This window comes from Nicotiana tabacum, chromosome 24 (assembly GCF_000715075.1).
Source record: "Nicotiana tabacum cultivar K326 chromosome 24, ASM71507v2, whole genome shotgun sequence".
Classification (NCBI taxonomy): Eukaryota; Viridiplantae; Streptophyta; class Magnoliopsida; order Solanales; family Solanaceae; genus Nicotiana; species Nicotiana tabacum.
The window spans coordinates 103,665,771-103,681,291 of NC_134103.1; the positions used below are offsets into that span (position 1 = coordinate 103,665,771).

General features: G+C 32.8%; 1 protein-coding gene, 1 long non-coding RNA gene and 2 other non-coding genes across 4 annotated transcripts; all 4 read right to left on the reverse strand.

Annotated features, from left to right (window-relative positions):
• Positions 1 to 475: 475 nt before the first annotated feature.
• LOC107778113 (uncharacterized) lies at positions 476 to 6,573 on the reverse strand. The gene is made up of 2 exons (XR_001646328.2): positions 6,152 to 6,573; positions 476 to 994 (listed from the first exon to the last, which is right to left on the reverse strand). It is a non-coding gene; the product is annotated as an uncharacterized LOC107778113 (long non-coding RNA).
• LOC142178753 (U6 spliceosomal RNA) lies at positions 6,235 to 6,337 on the reverse strand. The gene has a single exon (XR_012707007.1). It is a non-coding gene; the product is annotated as a U6 spliceosomal RNA (small nuclear RNA).
• A 1,785-nt stretch (positions 6,574 to 8,358) lies between the features above and the next one.
• On the reverse strand, positions 8,359 to 8,461 carry LOC142178757 (U6 spliceosomal RNA). The gene has a single exon (XR_012707011.1). It is a non-coding gene; the product is annotated as a U6 spliceosomal RNA (small nuclear RNA).
• A 2,089-nt stretch (positions 8,462 to 10,550) lies between these two features.
• LOC107778112 (uncharacterized) lies at positions 10,551 to 13,794 on the reverse strand. The gene is made up of 3 exons (XM_016598313.2): positions 13,342 to 13,794; positions 11,891 to 12,120; positions 10,551 to 11,088 (listed from the first exon to the last, which is right to left on the reverse strand). Exons 1-3 carry the CDS (start codon positions 13,697 to 13,699, stop codon positions 10,810 to 10,812), a joined length of 867 nt encoding a protein of 288 aa, XP_016453799.1. The 5' UTR covers positions 13,700 to 13,794; the 3' UTR covers positions 10,551 to 10,809.
• Positions 13,795 to 15,521: the final 1,727 nt, after the last annotated feature.

The window sequence follows — 15,521 nt, forward strand, 5'->3', positions numbered from 1 at the left end:
GTAAAAAAATTATTCATAAATCTTTTCTTAATATAATTTCAGGACTAAAGTGTGAGCAATTCCAAATCCTATTGAACCAAACTTCTGAAGAACTGACATCTCCAAAGTGCACTCTGAAGGCAATAAATGAGCTGTAAACATTCAGAAGAGCAGAGCCATAAACTAGGACTCTTTGTATCTACAACTACCCACAATCGTATACTTCCTCAGCAGGAAACAAATGTTTTGTACAGTTCTTAGGCAAGTTTGAAGAACATGTAAATGCCTCGTGAAATTAACCCCAAGAGCTGACATGCTGCAACGTATTATCCTGAGGTCCTACAACATGTTGCAGTGGATAAAGCTATGGCTTGTATTCAACAATTATGATGAATACCACTAGTTTGTACCATCTTACAGACTATTAAGTAATCATTCTACCTAATTCGAAAATCACCTACGGGTTCATCGACTCAATAGCAGTTCATTTAAGAAGTTTATTTCAAAAAACATCAGACAGTAACATTAAATTGAGTTTGCTCCATAAAGATATAGTAGTTCCTTCACCTTTTCATACTGTTATTGTCTTGCAAATTACCAACCCATGCACGATTATAATTCTATCTTCCACAAAGGTACGTATAATCGTTCTTCTAAGTCCTCCCCTTACTTTGCATGCGACACGAGGGTTCGCACAGTCCTCACCTGGACATGCATGCCAGAGTCGGTATGTTTTACAGCACAAGACGATGATGGTACAGTGGAGTTGGTCCAAAGTGACTTTCATGTCAAAAATGCAATATAGACATGCCAAAGGCATCAGAGATACAAGAAGTTTTAGGCAGTACCAGTGGCTCAGACCTCAAGAAAATGGCAACCACAGAACCAGAAGCCGTCCCAGATCGGTTGCAGATAAAGTCTCCTGCAGCCAATGTAGTCCATTGAGCATGGAAGCAACATCCTCAGTAGTCACATATATCCAGGTTCACCTGAGCATATGGACAACCTCCAAAGCCTGATACAAAGAAACCCACTATGACTCAGCGAAGACAAATACTATTGGCAAATCGACAATTATGTTGTACATCATTTAAGTCTAAAAGCAAATATAAGCATATACTCCGCATCGAAAGATTGTCTTACAAGTTTGAATATGACCTAACATGGATTAACAAGATGTTAACTCATATACGACAATAATATAAATGCAAGATGTGCAAGGATAAAATATCATTGAAAGATTATTTTGCAAAAGCTCTCCAGAAGCACTCCTCATCTCCCTAAACTTCTATTATTACTTGGTGCTGCCTTTGTTTTGGTTTTCTGATTGCATTATTTAGTGTTAGTTTTGTATTTTCGCTTCGGTTGTCAGATTGGTTTGCTTGTTATTGCCCCTCCCTTTTTTCCTTCCTGAGCCGAGGGTCTACCGGAAACAGCCTCTGCCTTCTTAAAGGCAGGAATAAGGTCTGCGTATACTCTACCCTCCTCATACCCCATTTGTGGGAATATTCATACCCTGTATGTTGTTGTTTGTCTCCAGAAGCACTCCATAAACAACAAATTGTTGATTATGCCATTAGCACACACAAAGGTCACTTTCTCAAAACAAGTAGCGTAACAACATGTCACGCTGTATTATCTTTACTTTATCAAAACAGGCTGCAACAGAAACAAGCAATTTTATAAGTTCTTGATTCATTCATTAGGTACAATTTTCTTCTCCTTATTCAGTCCATCTGTTGAACCAACTTCTACTGTTATTCAGGAATCAGAGTTAAATCCCACGAATTGCATTACTATTTATATGCTTCCACATTACTAGGATAGTAATTTGTGGAAATTCAAGGAACTTAAATGACAAGGATTTCAGGAAAGACTATGCCTTCACACAACATAGATCAGCAATTCTACGGATCAAATAAGTCAAGGAACCTAAATACTCCAATATTGACAAACATTAACAAACAGCAGTTACCATGTTTTAACATCCTTTACATGCCATAGCTGCTATAATAACAATTAAGAATACAAAAGAACCACATCTTGTTCGAACAACCCCAAGAGCTTGATTAAAGACCCTCCTTTTTCATCTTTGCCGTAGGAATGCTCCCCCTACAATGTCCTTGTTGTAAGGAAGTATGTCATTATTAGCAAAAAGGGGGGGAGAAAGTTGTATTAATTGACATATTTGATCCCATCACACCCTTCTGTTTTCTCATTTCAGTGACATCCTCACTTAGAAAACACCTCTTGTTTCTTGACGGGGCAACTGTTCATGAACATAATCAGCTTAGGTAAGTTATATATGAATAACTACAGTGAAACACTTAAATATTTGGAACTAACCATTTGTTATATCACACAAAGGAGGACCTCCTTTTTCTTTTTCGATTCCATTCCCTCTGACATATGCGGGATAAACATTCTTCGTAGAATGTCATTTTTTACTATTCTAGCACAAAGTAATGAAAAGTACAAAATAAAGCCAATATAATGAAACATATATATGATAAATAATATAAAACGACTCTAAACAGAGTCTTGTCTACCATTCTAGTACAAAATAAAGCCAATATAATTTTTGGCTAAAGAAGAATTCGAAGTCCAAGCAACTAATTTAGTGATGAAAGAATGCATCACGATGTGACTTCGAGAAACCTATTTTCTTTAGTCCAAGATAATTATTTGTTAAGAGCTCTAAACATACTCCAAAATTAGTAGTAATTGACATGGTGGCTTATAATCTACGATGATTAGGTCATGGCCTTCGTAAGTAAATCTGCGATACATGGATTGAAACTCCAAAATGTGTATTTTAATTGATTCTTTTTCAACAATGATATATCTACCATAATTATATTATATATAAATAAGGTTAAATACAGCAAAGCTAAAACTACTGATCAAAGTTCATACCATTGTTGTCAAAGAAATTTATAATTCTCTATCCATACTGTCTTTTCAGCAAATAGTCTTTTCATAAACTATCTAATGCAATTCCTTCATAATCTCCAGTAACATTCCAACTCTGTTAGTTCCCAGACATGAAAATTTCTTCTAAACTGAAAATTACAGCAACTACTACCTCAAACATCGGCAATTACACAACTTTTGTTGACTCCTATGCTGTATAAATCAAGAAAGGAAGCAACTAAGATAGTTTCCCAATACCATATATCTTATCAAAATCTAATTCTTCTAAATCACCAATTTTTAGTCTGATAAACTCCTAAAAATTACCCCCTGGACTATCAATAAACTTCCTCATAAATTTAGAATAACTTATTATTGCTGATAATTAATTGTAGAATAATTTGTGGGAGTATAATCAACAGAAGACTAAAAGCCACATTCCATACCTGAGCCATGATAGAAGAATCTATCGTATAACCTACTAACCCAATCCATTTTACCATAGCAATTGTAACATTGATTGGAAAAAAAATGGTAAAAGTTTATAGCTTCCTAACCACCAAAATATAAATCAATACATAAAAACTTTTGGATAATTGGCATGTGACTTTGTTGAATGCAAATTGGCATGTGACTTTGTTGAATGCATTAAAATAATCATAAATTGAAAATTAAGTCAACTTCCAATATTGATTACCAGGAGCAACGTTTATGTATTCATCTTCAGTTAAATATGTCTTACTCTTCAACGGTGATTCTCGATGACTATATCAATCATCTTCGTCGTCTTCAGATCGGACGCAACTTTCTGTACAACACCGTAGTAATTCCAGTAGCCAACTCATCAGAAATAGAATAACTACTACGCTAAGAAATTATATGACTGATCCTGGAGGAGTTAGCCTCACGCACACTTCCTAATCTGCATTTATTCATGTTTATATTAGTTATAAAGTGTACAAACTGTACAAATCAGGAAAGGCAACATCTAAGGTAGTTTCCCGATACCATATATTTTATGAAAATCTAATTCTTCTAAATCACCAATATTTAGCCATATAAACTCCTGAAAATCACCCCTAGACTATTAATAAACTTCCTCATAAAATTTAGAACAACTTATTATTGCTGATAATTAATCGTAGAATAATTGGTGGAAGTATAATCAACAGAGGACGAAAAGCCACGGTCCATACTTGAGCCACGATAGAAGAATCTATGGTATCACCTACTATCCCAATCCATTTTATCATAGCAGCTGTAGCATTGATCGATTTTTTTTTTTTTGAAAAGTTTATAGCTTTCTAACCACCGAAATATAAGTCAATCCATAAAAAAAATTGGAAAATAGGCATGTGACTTTGTTGAATTTCAATAAAATAATCATAAAACCTCCAAAACTCTTGAAAATTAAGTCAACTTCCAATATTGATTGCCAGGAGAAAGCAACATTTATGTCGTTCATCTTCAGTTGAATATGTCTTACGCTTCAATAATGATTCTCGATGACTATATCATTCATCTTCATCATCTTCAGATCAGATGCAACTTTTTGCAATTACATGTTTCTGAAGATGGAGTACTCTACCCTTCAATTTCAAACTTTGTGTCTTGAACTAATTTTTGCGGATCTGAATTGCAATATGACCCGATAAGCTCACTATTGCGCAGTTATAGAGTTGTGCTGCCAGAGCGCAAGCAGCACACAGTAGTGGTGTCATTTTCTTCAGAATGGCAACACAATGGTATATCCCAGAAATTAGGATAACCCTCAATAAACATCAGTGATTCAATAAGCCTTTTACCTCAATAGTGGCGTTATTTTCTTCAGAATGAAAGAAATGACACTGCTTTGGCATTTGCAAATCCATGTAGAATACAAATAAATGTTTTCGCCGAGCAAACAAACACATCAACCAGAATTAGCGTGATGGCGAGTGTTTGGAAATGTCAGCAACTCCAAGCATTGAACTATCCATAGAATGTCATTATTAAAACTTTTTCTCAAAAAAAAATTCCATAACATCTTCACTTCCCACTTTTTTATAGGAAGCCTAAATATCTTTCTTCTGTCTAATTAATATAAAAACTTCACTACTTAAAGGTAACAGGTTACAGTTAACAAGCTTCCCAGCGCTTCCAGGTCTCACGTGTCGACAGTTCCTCATTCTAATTTTGAAATAACTCAAAGAACAAGACAACACCCTTGATCCATTAGAAATATTTTTTTTTGGCCACAGTTCTCCATCTCCGGCGTTAATGCCATATTCCTTTTGTTCCTCCTAAATTTTTGTATTTTTATTTTAAAAATCAAAACCAAAGTACCTCTTGAGCTTACTTTGCATTGGGCTATAACCCAAAGTAGAATCAAAGAAGGCAACAACTGCTCCTTCTGGAAGGTTGGCATCAGCGATAAATTTTGCGGCACTACTTGTGTTATATTCCCTGGAGCAACATTACCAATTGATATGCCTGTAGTTTTCAGACCATTTCATCTCTATGAAGACTATTGAACAATTTCTGCTCCTTATTTTCCATGATTTCAGTAGCAGGAAATTCTAGTTCTAGAGTAGCCTTGCATTTTCTATCATTGTCATATGGTTCTTCCTCTTCATCCAAAAATAGCCCTTTCTGAGTAACATATAGATTTAAATGCTTCTATCACCTTGGACGTAAACTGCAAGGAACCAAATTTTAGTTGGTTGTTGTATTTTGATCCTATGGTTTTTAGCATCATTCCTCTTTTCTTAATAATCGACTCAATTGCCTTGTCCTGCATCCTAGCTTGTTCTATAGCATGACTTAATGTAGAAGGTCGAAACAATTTTACGTACAGGTTGTAAGCCCTCTAATGAAACTAGATAAGAAATAAGCTTTATTCAAAGCAGGATTTTTAACCAACATTTGAGCTCTCCGTGTTTCAAATTCCTCTAAGTAATCATCAACTCTTCCCTTCTCAGTCAATTTATTAAAATTCCAAATGCATAGATAGACATTTAAAGTCTCAACATAGGAAATTTCTTGCTGACCTTAAAATTTGACCGTTGCAATACAGGCACCAGAGCACTACTATGCTGAAATTGAAACTAAAGAAAGAATGATTAAGTGCTCATATTCATAAATGTTTCAGATGATTCGTGAGTGAATTTTACAAGAACACTAATATCAGAATAAAAATTACACTACGGCATAATATGCCTATCTCCGTCAACAAAATCTGGGCAAAAGATAAAAGAGGGACGAGGAATACTTTACGCACCTCAAGAAATTTCGTGAAGAGCATCGCCGCCGCCGACCGGCAAAACATTTTTGGCGGCATCGAAGTATCGGCGAAGGAGCCAAAAAAATTTGGACCATTTCTCGATTTGTGCGTGTCATCCTTGCGCAGGGGCCATGCTAATCTTCTCTGTATCGTTCCAATTTTATCGGATGTCCCCGAAGGGACGAACTCCACTCTTGAGCTAGGGTTTTTATTGTGCCGTAAAGCTTTTTCTCTGTTCGATGAGGGAGAAAGAACGTACAAGTGTAAATACCGCTTTGAGTCCTAAAGTTAAGGAACTGAACACCTTCGTCCTATTTTAAGAACGTTTATTTCAACATCAACCCCTTATGTATCCATTCACTTGATAAAGTTCCCTCTGCACTTCTGAAGATGTCAAACTTACCCTCTTTTTCATACTATTCTTTAACCCAAGATGTCGAGAGAAGTAATGATTCTGCAGAAGGTCATGAAATAATATTTGATAATGGGTGGTGGCCGAGGGTGAAACTATACTAGTGGAAGTGCGATCAACTAAACTCCCTTCGTCGAAAAATTATATCATATGTATAAGTTAAATATTATTGATTAGGGATATATATAGTATTAAGGTGACAGTTCAATTGAACTCATAACTTTCGATTGAGAACACAAATTAATTTATGTGTAAAAATCTATTAAATTATAATAAGTAGTAGATATTAACTCATACTTCTAAAAGTATAATGAGTTCAATACTAAAAATTTTAAAGGTTAAAATTATAAAATTTAAATTCTGAATCTGTCTCTGCAATTATCTATTAGCTACAGAACATCCTTGACAAAGCTAGTCCAGTAGTGAAGGATGTTCAATATAATTTCAATGTTAAAGATTTGAGTCTCCCAATTTACCATGGCTAAATACCTACATAGCATTTTAAACTTGACACCATTTGTAAACTAAACACTTCAACTTCTTTAACGAACTTTACCTCGAAAAATGTGTTTCTTTTGAAAACCTATGCCGACAAAGCCAAGAGTAGGGGTGTACACAGGGGTCGGGTTAGTTCGTATTTTTCAATTATCAAATCAAACCAATAATGTCGGGTTTTTAAATTTATAAATCAAACCAATAAAGTCGAGTTTTTCAATCTCGATTTTTCGGGTTTTCGGATTTTTTTCCGATAAAGTCTTCATAGCATAAAATATGTAACTTGTGCTCCAAATATTTCTTAAATCCTAGTAAAATAAAAATATATAATGTGTTTTCCAAGAAACTAACACAATAATATGAGATAAGTCATAGCATTATACTAAAATATTCAATAATAAAGATAAAATAATAAAATTATATAAAACAAATATTGCTAATTAATAAGCCATAATAAAAATTAACATAATCTTAAAATACTATATAGGTCATGCTAAAATAAGTATAGCTAATAAGTACTAATATTAATTACATAACTAAGCACTAAATAAAAAGATAAACTAAGTTATACATTTTCATTATAAACCAATGTAAAACTAAAATAATTATCCAACACTATCGTCATTCCTAGTATTGAATTGAATTTCTTTTGTTAGTATTAGTATTAAATTGAACTTTGTTTGAGTTACTATATTTATGGGATGTAAAATTTATTTACCATTCAAGAATATTAAGTCTAAACTTGAAATAATACGTTAAAAGATAAAATTGTGAAAAAGTTTAAAAAATATTTATAAATTATATTACAATAAATATTTATATATATACAATATTTTTAAACATTATATAAATGTACTATCGGGTTGGTTTGGTTTCGGTTTGATTTTTTTTAGTTAAAACCAAACCAAACCAATTATGGTCGGGTTTTATTTGCCAATACCAAACCATATCGGGTTTTTTTTCCGATTTGACTCGGATTATCGGTTTGGTATGGTTTATCAGTTTTCTTTGTACACCCCTAGCCAAGAGCATGAAATACACCCCTATTGATGTGTTAAGTGAACCAGTTATTAAATAACATAGTATATTTTGAAAGAAAAAGAATTGATAAGTATAACTAAAAAATATTTAAACAAAATACCACAAAAGAAAGAAAAAAAAAAAAAGACAAACCCCGCCTCCACCCCTAGACTATCTCCACACTCCTATTTCCGTCAACTATATTTGGGCAGAACATAAAAGACGGACGAGTTTCATGAGTGAATTTTACAAACATCATCGCCGGCTAAGGGACAAAAAAATTTTGGACCATTTCTCGATTTGTGCGTGTCATTCTTGCATAGGTGTAATGCTAATCTTCTATGTATCGTTCCAATTTTATCGGATGTCCCCGAAGGGACGAACTCTACTGTTGAGCTTCTGGAAAATGGTCTTGTGTTTACTCGCCCTTTTCTAAAAGCCCATGACCAAATGGGCTGGTGGACTATATTACGAATAATCTTTTCTCATGGCAAGTGCTACTTGAAATATATATATTTTTGGGAGAAAAAGTGACATTTTTTGCGTCATGAAAATAGATTTATTGATACTATTACTAACTCTATTTACTATAAAAGTCGAGACACATTTTTCAAGTATGACGTGATTTCTTATGTGATTTTTACCAAATTTATATTCGTTTGATCCATATCCAAGTCTGTTCGAATCCTCTAGTATTTATATGAAGTATTATGATTAGTCTGTCGATAGTAACTCAAAGTTTTTGTTCTGCATCCACAACTTCCATTATTTATTCTTCGCAACAAAATTAAATAAAATTATTGGTTTAATCATATGTCATAATTTAGCTCTCTTTTTTGTGTGTCATGATTTAGTTGCTATAAACTAGTGATGGTATGATTCCGTTGGTTCAACTGTCTAGTAAACACAGATTTTAACCTTGTTAGGATTCCTTGCAACAATGAAAAATAATGATGTTCTGAAAATGAGGTCAGAACATATATGGATTAATTAACTAATTCCGGTTAAATGATAGTAGTAACATTTCATGTAAAAGCAGTGCGAATCTAATTCCTCAAAGAGTTTGAAGAACTTTTTATTTATAAAATAACTATAAATCTAAAATCCGAATCCCATCCAAACTCAGTGTGTTAAAAATTTCTCCATGTTTTCTCAAATATTTAAAATCGCATGGCAAGTCTCAAATGAAAAGAAGAAATGTCTTGTTTTCCCAGCTTCGAGTACTAAGCACAGAATTGGGGTGATTCACACGAAAAGAATGAATTGAGGTCACTGTTTATATTTTATCCCCATTTAAGATTTTTTTTTTTAAAAAAAATAGCGTTGCTCTATACAACTAGAAGAATGAACAACATTTTGCTCGTTTAATTGTTTAAAAGTTTTACTGGACAGCCAAAACTTGGTACTATAAATTATTCACAAGTATTGCCTCACGATCAAAACTTAATACTATCGATTGACGATTGTTCACGAGTTTTTTAGGACGGTCAAAACTTGGTATTGTTGAATTGTTTGTAAATTTTGCCAAATTGGCAAGTCTTGCATGTGCTATTCAATGGCTCACAGATTTTCCCAGACAACCAAAACTTAATACTGTCTTTCTTTTACCTATCTTGTTAAATTGTTAACAAGTCTTGCCGAATAGGCAAATCTTGCATGTGCTCAATTATTCACAAATCTTGCAGAATGACCAAATTTTAGTACCATTTTCGTTCTATCTATCTTGTTAAATTATTCAAAAGTTTTGTAGAATGGGCAAATCTTAAATGTATTATTTAAGTATTCACAAGTTTTGCCGTACGGCCAAAACTTACTATCTATTCTACCTATCTTGTAACTTGCATATGCTATTCAATTGTTCACTAAGTTTCATCAGACCTTATTCACATTGTTTTCCAAGCATATTGGCAACTCTTTTACCTGGTATATTTGTAACTCTTTAATCTGGTAGTTTGCGTTACTTCTCTTCCCATTTCTTCAATTCAAACCAATGTTGGAATTGTATAAAATCTTTTGCCATCAAATAACGTGAATGGAACATGAAATGCCAAGTACTCAGACTAACCAATTGAACAACTTCGTCCAATGAGGAATGCCAAGTACTCAGACTAACCAATTGAACAACTTCGTCCAATGAGGACTACCTTTATTTAGTTTAGCAATTTAAATCAACCAATAAGCATGAACGAGGAGGATGAGAGATTAAGAACATGAAGATGGAAACGAGTCTACTGCTGGGTTATATTTCAATGTTTTTAAGAACGGGGATAAAATATAAAAAGTGGCTTAAACATCCATTTTGGAATAAAATGTTGATATTTTACATGGTTTAATCTGTAACTTTTTAACCTTACAAAAAAAATATATTAACTTTTACGTCATTCAACTAATAATACAATTTCATTATGAAGCTACACAAACACTTGGCATCGGGGTATCGAAAATCCATTTTGGGATAAAATGTTGAAATTCCATGAAAAAGAGAAGACTGGCATTCATTCTTTACTTTAAACGTCTCAAACCAGAGCATAACATTTCTTTAGGCAAGAATATCTTCAAACTGTAACTAGATCTCAAGCTACAGCTCACTTCACAAATTGAATGATACATAAAATAGATGGAAGCAGAGCAATTTTTCCTTAACATCTTAATACTCTATCTTTTTACCTTCAGATCCTGTATGATTGTACACTTACGTACAACAGAACAAATTCAATTTTCCCTATAACTAAAGGGATGAGAAAATTGGGACACCTGGTAAAGTAGCTCCAGCTTCTACTATGAAAATGTTTCCTGAAACATATTCTGAAGAATCGTGGATTAAATAACGCACCACTGAAGTCAAAGCCGGGTCTGATGTTCCATGAGTTCTCAAGGGAATGGTTCTCAATGCAATATTGTGGAGCCAGTCCTTTTGCATGAGGCCCTCTGTTATCTCAGATCTGAAAAGTCCTGGTGATATTGAGTTCACTCTGATCTTGTATGGTCCCAATTCAAGGGCCATCATCTGTCATATTGCAAATTAGAAAAAGAAGAAAACATACAAACGTCTAACTAGTATGCAAACAATCTACACTTGACCAGAAACAGACTGCAGGCAGGAAATTTCCACAAAGAAAAGTTGAAATGGATGAGACCTTGTAGGACTTGATAAGATAACAAGAATGACTTTAGATATCATTGGAAAAGTAGACCATCTAGGACTCTAGGTAGGTTGTGTTGTTAACCACTAACAACCATCAAGTATAAGCCAGAATGCCACAAGTATTATCTATGAAGTATACAATGCCCTCTGTAAAAGAATCAAAACCAAATGCTTGATCTGCGTGAGGCATCACATATACTTTTAAGATGATAGTGAAACTTTCATATCTGTCACAATTGGAAATAGAATCTGCTTAGATTTCTCATTGTAGCTTAATGCCTGTTCTAGTTTTTGAATTAATACCTCCATATTAACCATGATCAATTTCACATTTCTGGCTCCAGCATACGTTCACCAGAGAATGGTGTGGCAACTATCCTAGAGGAACTCTTCCTAAGTGCTAATGCACTATCTATCTATCTATCTATATATATATATATATGTTTCCAGTGCATTTAAATGCATTCTCTAACAGTATATATGCATTTACCTTCTTTTCCCTCTTTCTTATTGGAGCTGCCAAAGTTAGAAACGTGATCTCAAGTATTGAATATGCATTTCAAGCTACAAATGAAACTGGTTAGCTTAAAAGAATCATGTATGCTTGTCTTCATATAATTGCATGCAATGTCAATGAAGCTAGGTTAAAAAACCAAGACACTACCTTCATCACAGTGTTAAGAGCAGTCTTTGAAGAAGCATAAGCAAGACCTCCTGGTAATTGCCCACGATTAAGACCAGCAATAGAAGAGATGTTAATAACAGATCCTCCTTGATTAGCATCGCGCATCCGTATACAAACATATTTGGACACCAACCATGCCCCTTTTAGGTTCGTTCTATAGATGTTATCCCATTCCTCCTCTGATAAATCCAGTGGAGAGTGCACGCTGCCTATGAGATACAACTAACAAATTAGACGTCATATAAAGCCAATTACCAAAAGATGAGAAAATTCTTCCATATAAGAATCACTCACAAGTCAAACCAATACCACTTTGACAAACTCATACATGATGTATGATTTTTACATGAAACCAACATTTCAATATACATGTAAATTATTCCATAATTGACTTTGGTTTTCAGATTCTAATCTTGATTTAATACTATGCCATCACAACCTCCCCCCCCCCCCCACACACACACAAACAACAAAATTAAAAGAAAAACCTTCTCTTCTGGAAATCAACTGGAAAATCGTAACCTTTCAAAAACTTAAAACTTGCACCAGACAGAAGAATCTTCTTCTTTTAAAACATTAATACCTTTCAATGACAAGCTTGCAGGAAACTATTCTTAAATTATTGTAATTCAAATAGCTTTCTGCTATCTGCCCCAAATTGTTATTCATTAACTCATTAGTTAAGTCTGCGAGCAAATCAAAATATTAATCATGGGAAAGTTCACTTACATAGTGCAATGTTAAAGGGCATCCCACATTCATGCAGGGTCCGGGAAGGGCCGTACCCTAAGAGGTGTGATATAAACAACATACTCTAATGCAAGCATTAGTGGCTGTTTTCACAGTTCGAACCCGTGACCTATAGGTCCAAGACAACTTTACATAGTGCAATGTTAGTTGCATCATTTTTCTTTTTCCGTTTTGCTACATAACCTTTCACCTACGTGATAAACAGTAATATCCACCAGAAGATACAAATGGCTTATTTTTTAGATTACCTTTTGCTCAATTAAACAGTAATATCCACCAGAATAAATAATGTTTAATGTTAAACAACAGTTCAACACAAATCATCTTTTAATTGTTAATTTCTTAGTCACGAGATTCATTAGTTTCCAACATTATGCAATCAATTTTAACCATTTTTTCATAGATTTTGAAAACAAAATCTTCAAATCCCAAAAATAGCTTTAGAGTAGTTTTTGAAGTTTTCTACTCACAAAACTACAAATTCTTTTCGAGTAAAATGCACGTCCAAACACAACTTTCAAAAATCATTTTTCATCTCATCTTCAAAAACTCATATTTTAAAGTTTCAACCATATCTATGTGCAAACGCTAGCTTGGTTTCATCTAATATCACGCAATCAAAGTTTCAAAACGACGCCGTAAAATAGTGAAGAAAATTCGAGAATAATCATGAATCTCACCTCTAACACCGGCGTTATTAACCAAAGCATCAATTCGTCCAAAGGCGTCCCAAGCTTTCTGCACGGCGGCTTCAATGATCGGACCATTGGCGCTAACGTCAAGCTCTATTGCTACGGCTCGTACTTCCTGAGTCAAACTTGACTCGTTCGAGTTTGAACTGAATCCATTGATCTCATCACAGAGAGATTTCAATCGATCAACACGGCGAGCAGCGGCGATGATTCTACAACCAGATCTGGACAAATTGAGGCAGAATTCTCGGCCGATTCCCGATGATGCGCCGGTGATCATCACCACTTTACCGGTGAGTTCTCGCCATGGCTCCAGCTGGCAAGCCACTTTAGCATGGTTCTCCATTAATTATTTTGGTTTGTCGGCACGGAAATATTAGTGAATAGTACCTTAGATATAGAGAGAATGTAGGTTACAACTTACAGTCAACATATAGTCGGCCCTTGGAGTTTTTTTAATTCTTATTTAAACATTTTTATTTGACTCATTGACTAGTAGTTACTTACGTGTGATAATGACATAGCTAATGTGACAAAAGTCAATATATTTAACAGAAACGTAGTGTAAATGATAGATACGGTGATAATAAACATAATATTATTTTTATGATATGTAGGTAAAACTGATTAACTTTTTAGTTATAATTTTTTTAAAATTAATTTTCTGTAATACTACTTAGATAAAATTGTTTGACTTTTAAGATGAAAATATTTGAACAACTTTGATACATCAACAACGACGACTCAGTAAAATCCCACTAATGAAGTTTGGGATTTGAAAAACTTTGATACAATAAAATAAAAATTGACAAATGTAAGATTATTATAAAAGAGAGTTTTTGAAGTTGTGTTAAAAAATGATAATTAGAAAACCTGGTTGTTCTCAATTAAAAAATTATAGATTTGATTGAAACTTGAAAAAAGAGTTTTTGAATTTGTGTTTAAAAATAATTTTTGAAAGTTGAAGTTGTGTTTGTATATGCATTTTATTTGAAAAAAAGTTGAAATTTTGTGAGTGAAATAAAAAAATTCACCCAAAAATTGCCATAAACTAGTTTTTGGAAACTTAGAAATTTTTTTAAAAACAATTTCCAAAACATGATCATTTTTCATAAACAAACAATATTTTTTGAATTTTTTTTTTTAAAAAATAAACCAAAATCTATGACCAAACGGGGAGTATTCTACTATTTGGAACAGATGCTCGATATTAGGGGGAAAAATAAAAAAACAAATGCTCGAAAAGGTTTAGTCCTAATTAAAAACATGCTCGATTGACACTTGTATTATATTTTACGGACAATATGTCAATATTAAAGAATAGGAGTACTAAACATGTAATGTTGTGACTGGCTTGTTTGACCTTATTAAATTATATTATTTTAATAAAATTCTTACTACCACATTATTTATCATCTCAAATTCAAATAAGTCTTATCCTTCTACATTTTAGACATAATTTTTTTTCTTTTTTGTTCCTTGCTTGTAAGTTTTGCATTATTTAATAAGTACTTAATATTGTTATATTGTAATGTGATATTTTATTACCCTTTTAATAATTATCAATAAATATTAAAAAATTTATTCTTGAAATTTAATATATTTTTACACTATTATCATCTTACTCGGATCTCTTTCATCATTTAAATCTATTAATAATATTTTTGAGTATTATTTAATTATTAAATTAATTTATTTTTAAATAAATTTAAAAATATAAGTATCCTCGCACTATCTCTATTTTCCTCTACATGTATTCTCTTCCCTGCTAAAAACTTTTAATTATCTTTTTACATAATATCACATTTTATTTTAAAATATAACTTTGAATTAGTCCAAAAGTTAATACATAAGTTCTTTTATAATGTCTCAAATCTATTGAACTTTTTTATAATTACTTTTTGTATTACGTGTATTTATTTTGTTTTCTCTTTTAGTTTCAAGATACAAATTTGGCTTTTAATTTTTATTAGTAAAATTACCTACATGAGATATTTCTTTAGTATATTTAAATTTTATTTAGTATCAAATTTTTATTTTTCTTTATATAGCAAAACATCAATTTTGTGATCATATTCATATTTTGAGCTTCTCTCATCCTAACTTTAAGAACTTTCTAATCTCAAGTTTAAATAATCTTTTCCTTTTATTTTCAATATAGATTTTTT